The 19,631-nt window shown below is 38.5% G+C and overlaps 1 protein-coding gene across 8 annotated transcripts; it reads left to right on the top strand.

Moving 5' to 3' along the window:
• The first annotated feature begins 2,394 nt into the window (after positions 1-2,394).
• Positions 2,395-18,336, top strand: COMMD6 (COMM domain containing 6). Of its 8 annotated transcripts, XR_011506600.1 has the most exons (6): positions 2,457-2,507; positions 2,597-2,608; positions 6,542-6,724; positions 9,316-9,367; positions 13,316-13,468; positions 16,893-18,336. XR_011506600.1 is itself a non-coding variant. In XM_014859999.3 (4 exons), exons 1-4 carry the CDS (start codon positions 2,466-2,468, stop codon positions 16,941-16,943), a joined length of 258 nt encoding a protein of 85 aa, XP_014715485.2. In that variant the 5' UTR covers positions 2,426-2,465; the 3' UTR covers positions 16,944-18,336. The 8 variants fall into 8 exon arrangements, 7 of the variants coding, with proteins under 7 accessions (XP_070376069.1, XP_070376066.1, XP_014715485.2 ...); XM_014859999.3 differs by lacking the exons at positions 6,542-6,724; positions 9,316-9,367 and having other exon boundaries at positions 2,426-2,507; XM_070519967.1 differs by lacking the exons at positions 2,457-2,507; positions 2,597-2,608 and having other exon boundaries at positions 6,618-6,724.
• The last annotated feature ends 1,295 nt before the right edge of the window (positions 18,337-19,631 follow it).

Raw genomic sequence — 19,631 nt, 5'->3', positions numbered from 1 at the left:
CAGGTGCCAACCTTAAAAACAAATAAGCATTTGATCACATTTTGTTGGAGTGTTAGAAGCACAAGACCAAGTAACAATTGGCAGAGACTGGCCTAAACACTGCTGACATTTACTCTCCCCAAATTAGATCAATAGATTTTTGGAAAGGGACATTCATATATCTAATTTAATTTTTTTTTTTGAGGAAAATTAGCCCTGAGCTAACATCTGCTGCCAATCCTCCTATTTTTGCTGAGGAAGACTGGCCCTGAGCTAACATCCATGCCCATCTTCCTCCACTTTATATGTGGGATGCCTGCCACAGCATGGCTTGCCAAGCAGTGCCATGTTCGCACCCGGGATCCAAACCAGCGAACCCCAGGCCGCTGAAGCGGAATGTGTGAACTTAACCGCTGCACCACCAGGCCAGCCCCCCTAATTTAAATAAAAAAAAAACACTTAAAAAAGGAATGCCTGAAAAATACAGAGAAATGTAAAAGTTAACTTTTTAATATACATCTTTTGGAAGCATTTTTATACAGTTAAGATTTATATATGTGTGTGTGCACATGTGTGTGCCTGTCGTGTGTATGTGTATACAATACTCCATGGAGCATAATCCCCCCAGGGAACATAATCTGATGGCAGCCAAGGGCTACAGAGAGATAGTCCCTGACAAATGGAGCTGCCACACTGACCAGTGGGATATACCACAGTGTCTCATCTTTTCATCAGACTTCCATAGGCAAGAAATAATTTGATTCATTCAGGGACTATGTTCCCAAGCTAATTAACACATTTAGAACTTGAGTCAGTGGCTATTTTTTGGCATAGATTCTGGTGCTACATGCCAGGCACAGTTCTAGGGGCTTTCTGTGCATTAACTCATGTAATTCTCCAACAGGCATATAAAGGTTGTTGTGGTAGGCAGAATTTTAAAAGATGCCCTTCCCCCCAAGATTCTTGTCCTCTAGTTTTCCAATCAAACGCTAATCTAGGTACTGCTCCGAAGGGACTTTGCATATGTAAGTAGGGTTATGGACCTTAAGATAGGGAGGTAATCCTGGATTACCTGGATATGCCTAATCTAATCATTCAAGACCTTAAAAACAGAGAATTTCCTCAAGCTAGAGTCAGAGAGATTTGGTGAAAGAAGAAGACAGAGGAGAGATGGTGCAGAAGAGGAGGTCAGAGTGATTCCACGAGTGATGAGGACTTGACCTGTCTTTAATGGCTTTGAAGATGGAGAAAGGGGGCCACAAGCCAAGGAAAGTGGATGGCCTCTAGAATCTGAGAGGCCCCATCCAAAAGCCCGCAGGGAAATGGGAACTGCATAGAACTGAATTCTGCCAACAACCGAGAGCAGATTTTCCCACAGAGCCTCCAGTGAGGAATCATTGCTGTCCTGCCAACACCTGCCCAGCGCAGTTCCAGACAAGAGGGGACTGAGACACAGTAAGTTCAACAGGTGGTTCTTGATTAGATTCTGGTAGTGGGTAGGGTAGGGAACAGTTTTAAAGAATATTGTTGAGACAACTGAGGAAATTTGAATTTGGCCCATGTGTTAGATAAAAGTATTTTATCAATATTAAATTTCCTGAGTGTGATTGTTGTGATTACTGAGAATGCCTTTGTTCTTGGGAGATACATGCTCAAGTATTTAGGCATGATGCGTCATCATTACTATGTATGTACCTAGAGTTAATGCAAATGTGTAAAAATGTTGGTGAACCTAGTTGAAGGGTATACGGATTCATTGAACTATTTTTGCAACTTTCCTGAAAAAAAATTCAAGTTTTTCAAAATAAAAAGTTGGCGGGAAAGAAAATCGCTTTGGATCCTCTGTAGAATGGATTTGAGATGAGTAGGAGGGAAGTGGGAAGACCAAATGGGAAAGTATTGTAGTCAGGTTGAGGTCTGGAGTGGCCAGGGGGATAAGGACAGTGGCAGCGGAGATAAAGAAAAGCATCCCAACCCACTCCCAGCTACGTCAGTGAGGTAAAGCCGAGTGAGGAAAGCTAATCACATAAGTATAGTTCCCACAGACATCTCCCTCGCGGGACAAACTTCTACAGGGAAAGGGGTGTGGTTCTCAGCAGCTTTCAAATTTGGTTTGGATCAATTACTCCCGCAGCCACAAGTTTGCGCTCGCGCAGAGAGCGCGGTGGGCAGTGGACTGGAAGAGTCCACGTCTAGAGCATAGGAAGGGGGAGGCGACATCCTAAAGTTAATCGGTCCTCCCCTTCACAAGGTATCTCTCAAATCTTCTGACCTTTTTCCCTACAGTAATTTTGTTGTTGCTGAGTAGCTCCATAAAACTGATGTTTAGTCGAGAATAAGGATGAGTTACAAAAGACGTTTGTTTCCAGCCACCCCCCACGTCCGCTGAGTGCGCCGGGCCGCGAGGGGCGGGAAGAGGAAGCGGAAGTGTTGGTGGCCCCGGAAGCGTCCGCCTGAGTCGATGATGAGAGCCCTGGACCGTTGCCATGGAGGGGTCTAGAGAGCCTGCGCTGGATGCGAAGGCCGAGGTAAGTCCTGGCCTGGAAGGAGCCAGGACAGCGGGCCCCTAGAGCAAGAAAGATCGCTCCCTAAATTGTGTTTTCTGCTTCCGTTTCAGGTCACCAACCAGGTGAGTGAGTGGCCGCCCCGCCCCGTCCTCAGCCGGCCTCGGCTGGGCAAGGGGAGGATGGCAGCACCTGGCCCACCTCCCGCCTCCGGCAGCCGCGGACGATGCCGCCGTGAGCCTTCCCCACCTCTCCCCCAAGTCCAAGGCCTGTGTCCGCGAGCCTGTGACTTTCCTCCCGCCACCTTGCATTGCTCCTTCCACTTTGCACCTCAGATGGTAGCCGCTGCCCTTGTAATTTAATCTCCCCCACCCACTCCAGGCCATAGAGTACAGACCAAGTATTGTTCTCTCTTGACTAGGCGTCGTTTATGCGACACTAGGTACATGGTATTTTAGAATGTGAACTATGTAGAGAAGAAATTAAAGTTTGCAAAGATAGCACCGCAAACATTTTCTTAGTCTTTAAAAAACAGTTATTTTGAAGATGGAGGGTATACCTCTTTAACCTTTCAATGTCTATACTTTTTATGCTGGGATTAAGAATTTGAATTTTTAACTTTATCTTAGGCCTGTATCTTTGTTCCAAGTGTTCCTGCCCTGTTTCAGCTAATAAACTGTCTTTAGACAAATAACTTATAACACACTTCCCAGAAGAAGAGTACTAAAACTACAGTATTTTAGGGCAGGAGTTACCCAGGTCTGTACAAAATATAAGAAAGGGCTGTGATAAGAAATAATGAGAGTACAGGGCGGAGAGATGTCCGTTGACTGCTGTCATCTGTCCCCAGCTGATGTTGCTGCTGCTTTTGAGGATTCCTGGGTGGTAGGGGAAATTCAGAGGGATCATAATCAACCCCCTCTCTGGCTTTGCTCAGTTATTGAGTTAGTGCACTTTGATTAATCTCTCATAAATCATCGTATCCATTCACTTACATTGTCATGTTTATTTAAGTTATCCTGAAACTGAATTATGCTAGATTATAGAGTTTTAAAAATTAAATCTTTTTTAGGGAGGGGGAGCAAATTTATCTTGCAGTTCTGAAGGGTGGAAGTCTGAAATTGGTCGCGGGATTAAAATCAAGGTGTTGGCAGGACTGTGTTCCTTCTGGAGACTTTGGGCGAGAATCGGCTTCCTTGTGTTTTCCAGCTTGGAGGCTGCCTGCATTCCTTGGCTTGTGGCCTCCACTTCCATCTTCAGAGCACACCATTGCAGCCTCTGTCACCATTTCTCTTTCTGCTGCCATCATCACATTGCCTTCTCTGAGTCTGTCCCTTCTGCCCCTCTCTTATAAGGACTCTTGTAATTATATTGGGCCCACTTGGATAACCCAGAAAAATCTCCCCACCTTGAGATCCTTAATTTAGTCATATCTGCAGTTTGTTTTGTCATGTAAGAGCATATTTACAGGTGTCAGGGATTGGAATGTGGACATTTTTGGAGGCTGTTAACACAGCCCGTCTGTACAGTCATTCACAGGTTATATGATTGTTTACATAGAAAAAGTCAAGATAATTTACAGATTATTAAAATTAATATGAGAATTTAGCAAAGTGATTCAATTGTTTTCCTATATTCAGACACAGAGAGTTGAAAAGTGCTTTTTTAAAAAAAGTCATTTACAACATTAAGAAATCACGAAGTACCTTGCAATAAATCTAATAAAAAATGTTTTAAACCTTTATGAAGAAAATTATAAAAGTGATAGACTTCCAGTTTCTGATCAGGTGTGTAAGGAGCTTGGAAGTCATCACTCCATCCTGAAAACAAGTAAAAAGCTGAGCAGACTGAAAAATCAACAACTCTTCTTGGATGCCTCAGAGAAGTGAGCCCACAGGGCAAATTGCTGCTCCCAAAATTGCAGAGACAGATGAATACAGAGAATCATAACTTCCTGGAACAGAAACCTCTGTGAAAACCAGTGTGGGGGTAGGAAGACCTAAATGGTAATTGACGAATTGCTGGAGGCTCAGTGTGGACAAGTTTGAGTTAAAATCTCAGGCACTCAGTTATTAGGGAGCCCTCAAGCTTTTGAGAGTTTCACCTCCAGGAACTCCTAAATTGAACATTTTTATTCATAGTTCATGACGTGTTTTCTAATATACTGCTAGACAAAATGATTGTTTATTTTCAGGAGTTTTATAGGGGGAAAAATCCATTGCCCACCTATAAGACTTTTTTTCTTTGTTGTATATGCTTTTTAAATGTACCAGGTATAGCTATATTAGTTTGAATTTTTTTGGAGCTATATCTTTTTTCTTTTAAATATTTCTCACCAGTATATGAATTAGGAAGGTTAATTGGCACCACACGTCTAGTGAGTGTTCACATCCCCCATACAATCCATCAGCATACTGTTTCCTCTACCTTTAAAAATATACTCTAAATTCACCTCCTGTTTCTGCCACCTCAGTCGAGCTACCATCCTCTCGCCTAGACACTGTAATAGGCTGCCACTTGAGTCCCTTTACTTTCCTTCTTGAACTTAATGCCCTATGCAGCAGTCTGGAGGAGCGCAGTCTGAGTTAGATGAGGTCTTTTCCCTGCTTAAAACCTTTTTAGAGATTCCTGTCACACTAGAAAAAAGTCTTAAACACTTACCTTGGCCTAAGGACCCTTCAAGAATGGAGTCTTCATCTCTTACCACTCTTGCCCTAGCTCATGCCACTCCAGCCGCATGGGCTTACGGTTGTTCCCTGCACACCCTCTGTCCTGAAAGTTCTTTTCTTCAGATATCTATGTGGTTTTTCCTTCACTTTACTCAGGTTTCTTTGTATTCAAAAGCCACCTCCTCAAAAAGGTCTCCCCCGAGGTCTATCTACACAGCCTTCCTGGTCACTCTAGCCCTTTATCCTGCTTTTTTTCTTTTCTTTTTTTTTTTTTTTAACACTTTTTATAACATTACAACTTCATTATATATTTATTTGTTTATTGTCTGTCTTCTCAACTAGAATGTAAGTTCCTGGGGTCAGGAACTTTGTTTTATTCTTTTTTATATCCCCAATGCCTAGAACATAGCATTATTTAGTAAATACTTCCTGAATATTGGGGCATAGAGACAAAGTACCTTGTCCAAAGCCACTTGGTTAGAAGGTAGCAGAGCTGAGATTCAAATTCAGGTCTGTCTGACTTTAGAATCTGAGCTTGTTAAATTTAACAAATCTTAGTGCTATCCTGTCCAGCAGCACAGATTATTCATTACTTCACATTCTGATATTTATAATCATTGTTTTGAAGTAATTCTTGATTTTCTTTTATAGATGTCTAATTAGAACTCCTTATCATAAATGAATGGTTGTTCATTGTTGCCACATTTGATTGCTTTCCTTCTTTCCAGTTTTATGGAAAAGTCAAAAGAAAGATGTTTTATTGACTTAGAATATCTATTGCCATTTTCCCTCTTCCCATATGAGAAATAATGACTTAAACTTTTCTACAGTTTATGGAGTAGTTCATAAATGTATGGCTGTTTATGTTCGGTGTATTGTGTTTGGTGCTACAAGTCACATAAATACATATGGACTGCCCTCAAGGAGTTTGCAGTCTGGTGCATGTAGGGGAGGGAGACAAATCCACAAGGACAGCTATGCAAGGAAGAATGCTCTAAGTGCTAGGGCATAAGAAATGACATGAACATTCATAGAAAGGTTGAGTAAACTAGGGAAGGCTTCACAGAACAGGTAGAATTTGAGAGTTTTGAATTTTAAATAGATATTTGAGAGTTGTATTCCAGGAGAAATGAGCAGCATGAGCAAAGGGGTAGAGGCTGAAAGATAATTTAAAGAAGGAGTGCAGTCCAATTTGAGTGTAAGTGTGAAAGCTATTTGGGACTATGCTGTGAGGAGACTTAAGTTCTAGGTGACTGTTTGGTAACTACTTCATGAGGCAGTAGACATTACAGGTTTTTGACCTGCGATACTAGATTGGGTTAACTTGTAAGTAACGTGTTTTTTTTTTTTTTTTTTAAAGATTTTATTTTTTCCTTTTTCTCCCCAAAGCCCCCCAGTACATAGTTGTATATTCTTAGTTGTGGGTCCTTCTAGTTGTAGCATGTGGGATGCTGCCTCAGCGTGGTTTGATGAGCAGTGCCATGTCCGTGCCCAGGATTCGAACCAACGAAACACTGGGCCGCCTGCAGCAGAGCGCACAGACTTAACCACTCGGCCACGGGGCCAGCCCCTGTAAGTAACGTTTTGAGTCTACAGTCTGCATTGAAGCTGAGAAAGACTATAGGCAAGAAACTAGTTAGGAGGCTGCAGTAAAATTTAAAGCAAGATTTTTTTTTTTTTGGAAGATTAGCTCTGAGCTAACATCTGCCACCAATCCTCTTTTTGCTGAGGAAGACTGGCCCTGAGCTAACATCTGTGCCCATCTTCCTCTACCTTATATGTGTGGGATGCCTGCCACACCATGGCTTGACAAACGGTGCATAGGTCCACGCTGGGATCCGAACTGGCGAACTCTGGGCCACCAAAGCAGAACATGGGAACCCAATCACTGTGCCACCAGGCTGGCCCCTAAGGCAAGATTTTTAAAAAGGCTCTGGGTAGGTTTGTAACAGCAAGATTGGGAAGAAGGGAATAAATGTCAGTAGCATTGGCTGAAATCTTGAGTACCTAGCAATTCATATATATTTTGAGTATGGGAGAGAGGAAAATCAAAGTGGACTGAAGTTTCAGACCTGAGTGACTTGGTAAATGGGGGTCATCAATAGAAATGAAATGAGGATGAAAAACAGTTTTGAAGGAAGGTAATATATGGTGTTGCAGGACAGTTGCTATAAACTTACTGGTAGTGAATGTATTCAATGGGAAAGCCTTTCTTCTGTATTTTTACTGGAGGCATTAATACTAACAAAATATGGATTTTTTTGGTTATTTATATTTGCTAAAATTTCTGTAAACTAGTATACTTCAGATTATATAGTTATGAGAATACACTTTGTTGTTGTTTGGTGAGGAAGACCTGTGCCAGTCTTCCTCTATTTTGTATGTGGGACACTGCCACAGCATGGTTTGATGAGCAGTGTGTAGGTCCACACCCAGGATCCGAACCTGTGAACCTCAGGCTACAGAAGTGGAGCACATGAACCTAACCACTACGCCACCAGGCTGGCCCATGAGAATACATTTTTGATAAGACATATATCATATTAAGTATATTGACAAAGTTATCTTCAGCTAATTGTGTTTGACCTGCTTTAATTTTATCTGATGCTGTATAATAAACCACCCAAAACTTACTGACTTAAAGCAATTGTTTAATTCTCTCTCATGATTCTGTGGGTTAAGTGGGCTTATCCCGGTAGTAGTTTGTACTCCTGATCATGTCAGCTGGGGCTTCAGTCATGGAGGAGCCTAATTGGGCTGGAAGTGAAGAGGGCTCACTCACATGGTGATGATTTGGGTGGAGAGCTCAGCTAGCGCTGATAATTGGAGTGACTTGGTTCTCCTTCACGTGGCTGCTGACATCATGGTGGCTGGGTTCCAAGAGGGAGAGTCCCAAGAGCCAGCATTCCATGAAGAAGGAAGCAGAGGTTTCCAGTTTTCCTAAGGCCTCGGCTCAAAGATTCCAGAATGTTTCTTCTGCCATATTCTAATGGTCAAAGCAACCACAGGGACAGCTCAGATTCATGCAGAGGGAGAATATGCTCCACTTCTTGATGTGTGGAGTGACAGGTACAGACAGGAGGGCTGGCATTACTTGTTGGAAGCTATCTTTGGAGACCAGTTGCCACATACTCCAGAACTTGTAAGCATATTAGTTCAACAAATACTTATTTGAACATTCACTTTGTACCGGATACTGTTCTAGTAGACTCAGTAGTAAACTAGATTGATAATGCCCCTGCTCTCATGGCGTTTGCACTTCCTTGGGGAGACAGGTGATAAATAAATAAACGTGATAACTTTAGATAATGATAAGTGCTATGAAGAAAATCAAAGTATGGATTGAAGGTGCCATTAAACAAGATGAGGAAGGCTAATGACTTAGCAAACGTTGTGCACTTAGGCTAGAGCTGGTATGAATTCTCAAGTAGAAATTTGCTAATAACTCATGCTGTAATCAGTTTCCACACATATAAAGTACGTAGTACAGTGCTGTCCAGTAGAACTTGCTGTGATGGTAGAAACGTTCTGTGTTGGCGCTATCCAGTATAGTAGTACTAGCTACATGTGACTGTTGATAGTATGGCTGGTGCAACTGAGGAATTGACTTCTTAATTTATTTTTAATTAATTTAAATAGTCACATTTGACTAGTGGCTACTGTATTGGACAGCTCAGGTCCAGCATGGAGAAGATACTAAACATTCTTGCCCCATCCTTAACCTGCCTACTTTCTTAACCTAGTAGAACTTAGTTTAATTCTGAATAGTAATCATGTTGCAGCTAGGTATAATGAAAAATGTGTGGATTATGGAGTCAGACAAATTTGGTTTTTGACTACTAACTCTCCTAGTTTTGTATCTTTGGAGGAGTTGTTTAATCAGTCTTTTCCTCATGACACTTTTGAGAGAGATTAATGTGTGCAGAACACTTAACATTCTTTCCATTTGAAAACTGTCATTTAAAAAAGAGAGAACATAAAAGGGTGTATTTTGTGATTCTACACATAAAAATTACATACAAAGACTAGATGGGGACACAGGAATATGAAAATAGTTTTTAGGATGCTGGAGTTGTGCATGATTATTTTTCTAATTTTCTCCCATGTGTGTTGAAAAGTAAAAATTAAATTTAAACTGAAATGGTCTTTTTTTTTCTTTATAGACAGTTTTTATGGTACAAATAATTTTAGCTACCCTATCAACTAATTTTTAATGTGAGTACAGCTGATTTTTTTGTTTACCTTTTTATCTATATTTGCTTTCTGATTATTTTCCTTTGTATTCGTTTTACTTCTGGTAGTTTTTATATTTTTTTAATTATTAGCTTTTTTTCTTTGCATGTTTTCCTTTTTAAATAATTTTCTTCATTCTATAAGAATTTTGAGGCTACATTACTTCATTCTCAGTATTTTTCCAGAGTGATGAGTATGTACTGTTCTGATTTTTTTTGCTTTTTCTTTTTTTATTCTTTTCTTTTAAAAATCTCCTATGCAGTTAATTTCTATTTAAGACTAAACCACACTTATTAGAAGGTTTGCTTTTAATTTGCATTTAAATGTTCCATTTAGAATTTGGGAAATTGTCATCTCATAAACCTAATCCCAGCTCTCTTTTACCCATGAAAACTAACTTTGCACAATAAATGTCTTTATTGCTGCTCTCTCTATTACCTCACCTGTGAGTTTCACCATTGTAATGGTCAGTGAATTCCAACATTGTGTTCCTTAATTGCTTTTCTGCTTGAAATATTCTAGATAATCCAGAGTTTTATTTCAGACTTTGAGTCTTATAAGCAATGTTTATTCTTTCATTTTACTATGGACAGTAAAAATGGACCTTCTTGCATCAAGGAGTTGTACAGGCTGAATAAGTTTAAGAAGTGTCCAGTTAAATTTTTGGGTATCACCATTGAACTGATATAAAAATTATGTCTCTAATTGTAAACTTACTTGAATTCTGTTCTTGGATTTTTAGCCACTTATTGAACATTGCTACTTAGATATTCCTATTCTTTACCACTGCTTGGTAATATCTTCGGACTTTTAAATATATAAAGTCTTGAGTGATACGTGATAACCAGCATTCTCCCAGTCAGCAGGGCTCAAATTTTTATAGTTGTCTTTGATACCTCCCGTGACTATGTACGCCTCCTCTAGACCTAGTGATTCATTCTTTATAGGATCAGCTGATTCCTAATTGTCACCATCTTAGTTCAGGCACTTACCTGGCTCATACCTGCATTATTGTCTTCTGCTGCCATCACATGAATTTTTTTTTTTTTTTTTGCTGGAAAGGATTCGCCCTGAGCTAACATCTGTTGCCACTCCTTCCCTCGCCTTTTTTTCTCCCCAAAGCCCCAAGCATGGTTGTATATCCTAGTAGTAAGTCCTAGTTCTTCTACGTGAGCCACTGCCACACCATGGTAACTGATGGGTGGCTGGTGTGATACTGGGAAGTGAACCCCGGCCGCCAAAGTGGAGAGTGCAGAACTTGAACCACTAGGCCATCAGGGCTGGCTCCAGATGAATATTTTTTAATCACTACTTTCATATCATTCTCTGTACTGAAAAACTTTCATCGAGTACCTGTTGCCTACAGGAAAAGTTTAAGTGACTTACATGATATGTTTTCCATAGTAAGATAAAGTATATGAGAATACTTTGAAAACATACAATTTGCAAAGAATTATTGTGCTCTTCGTCACTTTTGTCAGCTTTATTTTCCATAAGCCTTCCAAGAGCCTTCTACTTTAAGACAGATAAATGGTCTACCCCTTAACTAGATATAAACTATTTTCATCTCTAGTTGGTTCAGCTTGATGGTTTGTTAAGCATTTATTCTTTGCCAGGTGTGTATTTATGAAATCTATAAATAAGACACATTTTCCTCTCAATTTCAGTTGTGTTTATTCTTCAAAACTGAACTTAAAGTTATTCTCTAAAGCTTTCCCTTAATCACCCTAGCCTACAATAATTTTTTCCTTGTTTCAGCCAGAAATGTGAAACTCACTCACTTATATCCTCCCCCCCACTGTGTGCAAAATAACATGTATACAAAGAAGTGCAGAACATATGGACAGTTTAATGAATTATTTTTTTCCAGTTTTATTGAGATGTACTTGACATACAGCTCTGTATAACTTTAAGGTGTACTGCATAATGACTTCACATACATATATTGCAAAATGATTACCACAATAAATTTAGTTAACCTCCATCTCATATGGTTACAAAAAAATGAGTAATTTAAAAGGGAACACATCTGTGTAACCACAATCAAAACTCAACAAATGGAGCATTACCAGTACCCCAGAAGCCCACCACATACCCTTCCACCATCAAACCACTCCACTCCTCCTTGAGGTAATGATTATCCTTCTGTGATAATCATATTCCTTCATCTCTGTAGTTTTGCCATCTGTATATGCATCCCTAAACAATAGTGTATTTCCTGTTTCTCTCATTTAAGTGAATGAAATCATACAACTTTTGACATTTCTCTCAACATTTTTGGTGTTGTGTAGCTGAAGTTCATTCATTTTCATTGCTGTACAGCATTTCATTTATTCATTTTATTACTATCCCTAATAGTTTAGCGGTATTACAAATATAGCTACTAGGAACATTCTTGTATATGTATCCTGTGTGTATACACAAGGTTTTCTAAGTTATATCCCTAGTAATTGAATCACTGGATCACAGGATATGCGCAACTTCAGTTTTACTAGGTAAAACCAGTTTTCCAAAAGATTGGCCCAATTTAGACTTCCATCAACAGCATGTAACATAGCCTTCCTTGCCAATACTCAGAATTGTCGGACTTAAAATTTTGTCATTTTGGTAGGTGTGTAGTGGTATCTCATTGTGGTTTAAGTTTGTATTTACCCATTTCCTTTTCATATGTTTACTAGCCATTTGTAGTTCTTTTGTTAGCTACTATCCTTTATTTTTGTATGGGAAACTTTTACTTAAAATTTATCTATACAATCTTTTTACTTATTAAAGATACTAACCTTTTATCAGCACCATCCTGGCCTTAATGCTGTACCTGACTGGTCCAAAGCCAGTCTGAGACAGGAGGAAATTTTGGTGCTCACACTGATCCCATCTTTTATAAAAAGAAATTTATTAACAAACAAAGCCTTTTGCCCAATCAGTGTTAATTTGGTAGCAAAAGGTATCAGTCAATAGACGGGTATTTTGTGAGTGGCTGCTATGTACTATGTGCCTGCCTAAGCTTTGGAAACAAGACATAAAATTCCTCCACTCGTGGTCTTATGTTTTAGAGACAGTATTAGCAGCTGCATTATCCAATCCTGTTTTATGCTATGGCAACACTGAACAATCATCGACAGTAATTAGCTGAAAAGTCCTGAGGCAGCCGGTAGTCAGTAAGGATGTAATCTTTGGAATCAAACAGACTTTAGTTTCAATACTGATTCCAGAAATGTGTGCCCTTGCGCATATTATCTAAGCTCTCTGAAATTCAGTTTTGTCATCTGCAAAATGGAAATAATAGCCTGTAATGTGATGATGATTCAGTCAGGCATTTAATACATGTAAACTGCAGAGCACATGACCTGGCAGGTGTCTGTCATCAACAGTGATGAAATGTAAAACCACCCAATCACCCAGTCGTCATGCTAGTGTCAGGTTTCAGGTCGAGGACTGTGGTGAGGAAAGAACTGGAGTGGTTCCCGTGTGTGCCTCCATCAAGTGTGAAGATGGTATATAACTCATCTTCCATTTTAGGACTTTTGGGTTGTGGAATGGGGGAAGGCATGTATGGAACAGGAAAGTGAGGTAAGAGATGGTCCAAAGCACTTGGAGCCCCCTAAGTGCAGGAGCCAAATGCAAGGAGAACCAGGCCTGCTGCATCTTCCTTCTGCTTCCATTACACATCCGGTGGAGATTTTTGTTTTTACTTTTTTACTTTTGTAATTATGGACCATGTTGTTTTCCAACTCTGTTTATATCCCATATTGCCTCTCTTCATTTTCATTTGATGATTGCTCCCCTAGCAATAATAAAATGAAGATATTTTCTTTTACTATGACCAGTGTTGAAACTAAAAGTTGAATGTGAGAGCAGTAAAATTGAATAAATATCTGCATTCAAGGCAATGTTATTGCTGAAGTATTGTTTTGTCCTGTTTCATTACAGCTTATAGATTTTCAGTGGAAACTGGGTATGGCTGTGAGCTCGGACAGTTGCAGATCACTTAAGTATCCTTATGTTGCAGTGATGCTAAAAGTGGCAGATCATTCAGGCCAAGTAAAGAACAAGTCCTTTGAAATGACAATTCCACAGTTTCAGGTTTGTGATTTAACTCATTCAATTTTAGTTCATTGTTCTGTAATTGCTGCTTAAAAAGATGTATAAAATCTTTCTTAAGAGAAAATTTTAATTGCTTTTATTTACAATTGTTTCGATGTGCTTTACATTTATTAGTACACACAAAAGATCTGAATTTGGTTTTTTTAGGAATTTGATAAATTATTTTCAGTATTTTATGCTGAATTTGTGTCCTCTGACATTAGATCACTTTCACAGTATTCCTCTCCGAGTATATTTAGGAAATTTTCATCTTCTTTGGAAGGATATTTCCTTTGCATTTAACTCTTTTATTCCTATTCTTTTTAGGCTTAATATTCAAGAATGATAAGCTAAATGAATGTTACCTTTGAACAGTGTTATTTTCTGACTAACGACGTTCACAAAATGCAGATCAGAGCTCCAGCACTTGATGACTAGTTTCATCAGCTAGAGATTTGAGTAACTCAGTAGACTTGAGTCATGTTACCCATATTATCATTCCACCTCTTTTCCAAGGAAAAAAAAGGGAGGGTGGGCAGGAAATCAGGTTTTCTTTTAAATGTACATAAAGGGAAGTATTTTGTCACTAATTCAACTGGCCTTAGAGTTTTGTTTTTATTTGTTTTGATCCCTTTGGTGAGTGAGTAGATAAGAATCCTCACAGCAGTTCATACTCTAAGAAAAGTCATGTGGCCCTACAACTAGAATATGCAGCTATGTACTGGGGGACTTTGGGGAGAAGAAGAAGAAGAAGGGGGAAAAAAGGAAGATTGGTAACAGATGTTAGCTCAGGTGCCAATCTTAAAAAAAAAATGAAAAGAAAAGTCAAGTACTCTAAGAAAAGCAACCATAGTAAATGAAATGGAAAACTCACTAAGAATATATGGCTTCTAGGTTTCCTTTTTAAGAAAAGCCTCTCATATGCCACTTAGGATGTTTTTGATTTCTTTTACAAACTATATTTCCCCCCTCAAGTTTTACTGAGATATAATTGACAAATAAAAGTTGTATATATTTAAGGTGTACAATGTGATGTTTGGTGTATGTATACATTGTGAAATGATTATTACAATCAAACTAATTAACATATCCATCATCTCACATAGTCACCTTTGTGTGTGTGTGTGTGTGTGGTGAGAACACTTGAGATCTACTCTCTAGCAAATTTCAAGTATACAATGCCTTATTATTAACTGTAGTCACCGTGTCATATGTTAGGTCTCTGGAACTTACTCATCTTATAACTAAAAGTTTGTACCTTTTGACCTGCTTCTCCTCCTTTCCCCCAGCTCCCAGCCCTGGTAACCACTGTCTACTCTCTGTTACGATGAGTTGCACTTTCTTAGATTCTACATAAGTGAGATCATACAGTATTTGTCTTTCTGTGTCTGGTCTATTTCACTTAGCATAATGTCCTCCAGGTTCATCCATATTGTCAAAAATAGCAGGACTTCCTTCTTTTTTAAGGGTGAATAGTATTTTATTGTGTGTATATATATACACCACATTTTCTTTATCCATTTGGCTGTCGACAGACACTTAGGTTGTTTCCATACCTCGGCTACTGTGAGTAACGCTTCATTGAACATGGGAGTGCATATGTCTCTTTGAGAAAGTGATTTTATTTCCTTTGGACATATATCCAGAAGTGGGATTGCTGGATTATATTGTAGTTCTATTTTACAAATTACATTTTAAGGATTTTCTTTCCCTTTGACTTCTTTCATTTAAAACAGGGATCTTTGCTTTAGAGCAAAAAATAATGGTAACAGATTCAACATTGTTAATGCTAATTAGTGTCTTGGAAGGAATTAGGACTTAGTTAAAAGGAACTAAATGTAGTATATTGTGATATTAGTAGCCCTCAACTGAGTATAAGGACCAAATCCATTTCAAAAGAGAATATAGGTTTCAATCCTTTTTGTAATTCACAATCCTGGTCTAATTCTTATTTTTCTCTGAAGCATCTGTGCTCTCTGATTCCATCTCTAAAAATTTCTTTTTCTCATAGGAAAAAAAACACAAATGGGGCAACCCTTTTAGTTTTTACATGGCTTAAAGCTAACCAGGCAGACAGAGCCTGTGGGTCACATTATAGAACTGAGAGCTAAAAATTTCAATATTACAATTTTGACCATCAGTGTATATATGTATATTGTTTTTGGGGGGTGGCGGGGTGAGGAATATTGGCGTTAAGCCAACATCTGTTGCCAATCTTCCTCTATTTTTTGCTTGAGGAGGATTGTCGCTGAGTAACATCTGTGCCAGTCTTCCTCTATTTTGTATGTGGAATGCTGCCACAGCACAGCTCGATGAGTGGTGTGTAGATCCACTACAGGATCCAAACCTGTGAACTCCAGGCCGCTGAAGCGGACACGTGAACCTAACCACTGCGCCACTGGCCGGCTCCCACCAGTATATATTTTTAAAGAAATAGTTACATTCTGCTTCATTCCATATCAAATTTACATATAAATTAAAATACAGGTACTCTTAAACCGCAAAATAGAGAATTAAGTCCAATTAACAAGGAAAATACAAAAGATGTAAATCTTAGAGGGTATCCTAATTGCTGAGGTTAAGTTTCAAATTTGCCTCCTAGCTTCCTTCCTAGCAGGTAGAGGAGAAGAAAGGAAAACAGAATTTGTTTGATCTCTCTCTTATGTGAGACTTAAAAAAAGAAGATGATTTCTCCAGGAGAACCACCATACCGTCTCAATTTTAAAGGAAAAGGCTTCTACCATATAAGCTCTTGTCAGTGTTGGATCCCTCTTATTAACTGAACCCATATCTTAAACAAGATGGTCCCCATCACCCTGAAATGCAGTCTTTCACTAGACTAAAAGTCATTCGAAGTCTGGGAACCAACCTATTATTATTTTTTTTAATCTTGATTGTCTAGGACAGTTCTGGGTCTTTAATAAATCATTCTGGTGTGATCTCAAAAGAACTTTCTCATGTGCTTTTAAAAAGTTTAGTCATGAGCTAATTATTCAATTCTACAATAGTATTTTTGCTTGCAGTACCAAATTGCACCGGTTTGTTTCCTGTGGTAACTTTCCAATAATAATCGTTGAGGATGTAACATTAAAATGCAAACTTACGGGGCCAGTCCTGTGGCCGAGTGGTTAAGTTTGCACGCTCCACTTCGGCGGCCCAGGATTTCGCTGGTTCGGATCCGGGGCGCGGACATGGCACCACTCATCAGGCCACGCTGAGGCAGTGTCCTACATGGCATAACTAGAAGGACCCACAGCTAAAATACACAACTATATACTGGGGGAATTTGGGGAGAAAAAGCAGGAAAAAAAATGCAAACATAATACATATGTTATATAGCCTCTGGTGGTTAGATATAATTAAAAGAATTATTTAAATATCCTCTAAAAGCAGAATTAATGTTATTTTTCCCCTTTCTCTCCAGAATTTCTACAGACAGTTCAAGGAAATTGCCGCAATTATTGAAACTGTGTGAAAACTGATTACTTCATTGATGAATTGCTCTCATCATTCTAAGATCGTGGACTTCACTTTCTGCAACAGAACTGCATAAGGATCAAGTGATATTTATTGAATGAAAATTGCACTCTTGTTTTTCCATTTTTTAAATAATTAAAAATCAAACAGGAACGAGATAGTGGTGATGGATGCACAACTTGTGAATGTACCAAAAGCCACTGAATTGGACACTTTCTGTGGTATGTGAATTATATTTCACTAAAAAAAAAATCAGACAAATAGTCGAGTAATATTGAAGACAACACAAGTTTGTGTATTAGAACAATAGTTTTAAAACTTACTGGTAATGGTACCCCCTTTTATAAATAAAATCTTATATGGAGTCCTCTAATAAAATATATGTAAATGGAAAAAGTAGTATTTGATTAGGATAACATTAAAAATTCAATTTTATAACATTCACTTTTTATAAAAGCAATCACTGAGAAGAGTGGGCTCAGACATTTGGAACCAGGTTAGGATTGACCATTGCTCCCTTATTTTAGCCAAGCAGTCAGTTGTTTCTGTGATTAATATTTGTAGAAAGTTCAAATACATGCACAGAGATAGAAAAAGAAGTTTTGACTTGAGTTCTATATAGAACTGAGTTAACCTGGTAGCACAAGTTATTGTGTTAGATGATCTCCATTGAATTTAAATTTATAAACCAGTTGTTAAAGTATCTTATAAAGCCACAGCAATCAATACTGTATGACATTGCTTAGAAATAAATAAATAGATCACTGGAGTAGACTAGGTGGCCTAGAAATAGATCAAGACATCTGGGACAAGGATGGTATTTCAGTTGGGTGGGAAAACATGGTTTATTTAATAAATGATACTAGCAGTCACAACATAGACAAAAGTAAATTGCAGGTGGATTAATGACTTAAAGATAAAAGGTAAAACTTAAATGGTTTACAAAATATTTATATTAACTAAGGCTTCAGAAGACATCAACTCCACAGCCGTAATATAAAAAGTATATTTGAAATATAAGAATTAAAAATATGTGGAAAAAAATGAGCCATAAACAAAGACAAAAGACAAATGTTAGCTGATGTATACGTTAATTCTTGGTCTGGAAAACAAATTGCTTTAAATATTTCAAGTAGGAAGAGATTTTCTACAAGAAATGAGATGCTCACTGTAAACTGTCAGAAAGATGGAGGGAACAAGTCAGGAGAAATCATTGGTGGATTTTAGAAAATCCAGTAAAGCAGGGATTTCAGAGAAAACCACTGCCAGTAATCTCTGCACAATGCAGGATATCACCTGGAAGTCGCTGTACATGCCATTTCTGCCATCCGTCAACATGTGTAATGAAATAAAGGCTGCTTGCTTTCTTTACCCTTTTAATTTCACAATGAGAGTGCCTATCTTTGGGGGAGGTTAAACCAGGACTCTGTTGAGACCGGACTCTGGTCAATTGATTTTCTAGTCTTTTAGCACCTGTAGAGGGGAGGTTTAGAAGAGCAAGAATGGTGCTGAGTATTCTGACTCTGCTGACAGAAATAGGAGTTATGAATGGTCTGTTTGCAAAGTGATCACACACACAACACACACACACACACACACACACACATATCATATAGAAAGTTCACAGTCCAGAAATCTCAGTGCAGAAATACATCCTTTGGAATAAAGTCACCAACATGTAAAGATATTTGGCAAAATAGGCTAAATGCCTATCCATTTCCTCTGGGCACACACGAAGATTGCATTTCCCAGCCTCCCTTGTAGTTAGGTTGGGATCTCATGATTGGGTTGTAGCCAGTGGAAACTGGGCAGAAGTGTCCACACCCAGTCTTTGTCATAAATCTTTCCTTGTCATCTTCCAAGCCCTTTCCCATCCTTGCTGCTGGAAATGAAGGACTGAGCGAAATCCTAAGATGGATCCCTGAATCACTAAGGGAGGCAAACCTCACAATAACAGCCTGACTCATATGGGACAGTGGTGTGAGCTAGAAAGAAACTTCTGTGATAAGCTGGTGAAATTTTGGAGTGTTTGTTAAAACAGCAAGTGAGCATAAACTTGACTAACTCAAGATATATGCATGAAGATTTTTATCGTAGCATTTCCAGTGGCAAAAAGCAAAATGAAACAATCCCTGTCAATAAAGAAATGGTTGCATAAATTTAGCTTATCTATGCTATAGTATATCATACACCCGCTAGGATTTGCCTTTGAGATATCAGTACATATTGTCATGTTTTACAAAACAGTGTAAAAATGCGTTCATATATATTGGAATACTTAATGGAAAATTAGGAAAGGTATAGAAGGGTGCCTAGCAGGTTGTAAGTATTGGTGGAGAGGGTATCTGGTGAGGGAGAGGAAAAGCCATACAAATATTTTTTTTTGTTTAAGTCTATGATGCATTATAAAAATGTTTCATGGTTTTTAAAAATACTTGGAAATACATGATTTAAAAACATATTTGTTTTTAAGTGTGCTTTTGAAAAGTATAGTTCTTTTTATAGTATAACGTTTTCTTATTTCTTTTAACTTAACAAATGTGTAGTGTTTAGAAACAGGGTTATTTGTGAAGTTCCTCCCCAAACCAGGACAAACCTGAAATAAGCAAATGTAGGCCTAGCTGTGCTACAGAAATCATGACCTCAGCTGGGTCTAACATTTTGATTGGCACCACTGTGAGAAATT

Source organism: Equus asinus, chromosome 11 (genome assembly GCF_041296235.1).
Source record: "Equus asinus isolate D_3611 breed Donkey chromosome 11, EquAss-T2T_v2, whole genome shotgun sequence".
In the NCBI taxonomy this organism is placed as follows: domain Eukaryota; kingdom Metazoa; phylum Chordata; class Mammalia; order Perissodactyla; family Equidae; genus Equus; species Equus asinus.
The sequence above is the reverse complement of the archived record's forward strand: the minus strand, read 5'-3'. Positions and strand labels throughout refer to the sequence as shown.

Coding starts and splice junctions, on each gene's coding strand:
- COMMD6 (XM_014859999.3), top strand. CDS start 2,466: ATGGAGGGGTCTAGAGAGCCTGCGCTGGATGCGAAGGCCGAG. Junction 13,469..16,892: donor TGACAATTCCACAGTTTCAG/GTTTGTGATTTA, acceptor CTTTCTCTCCAG/AATTTCTACAGACAGTTCAA.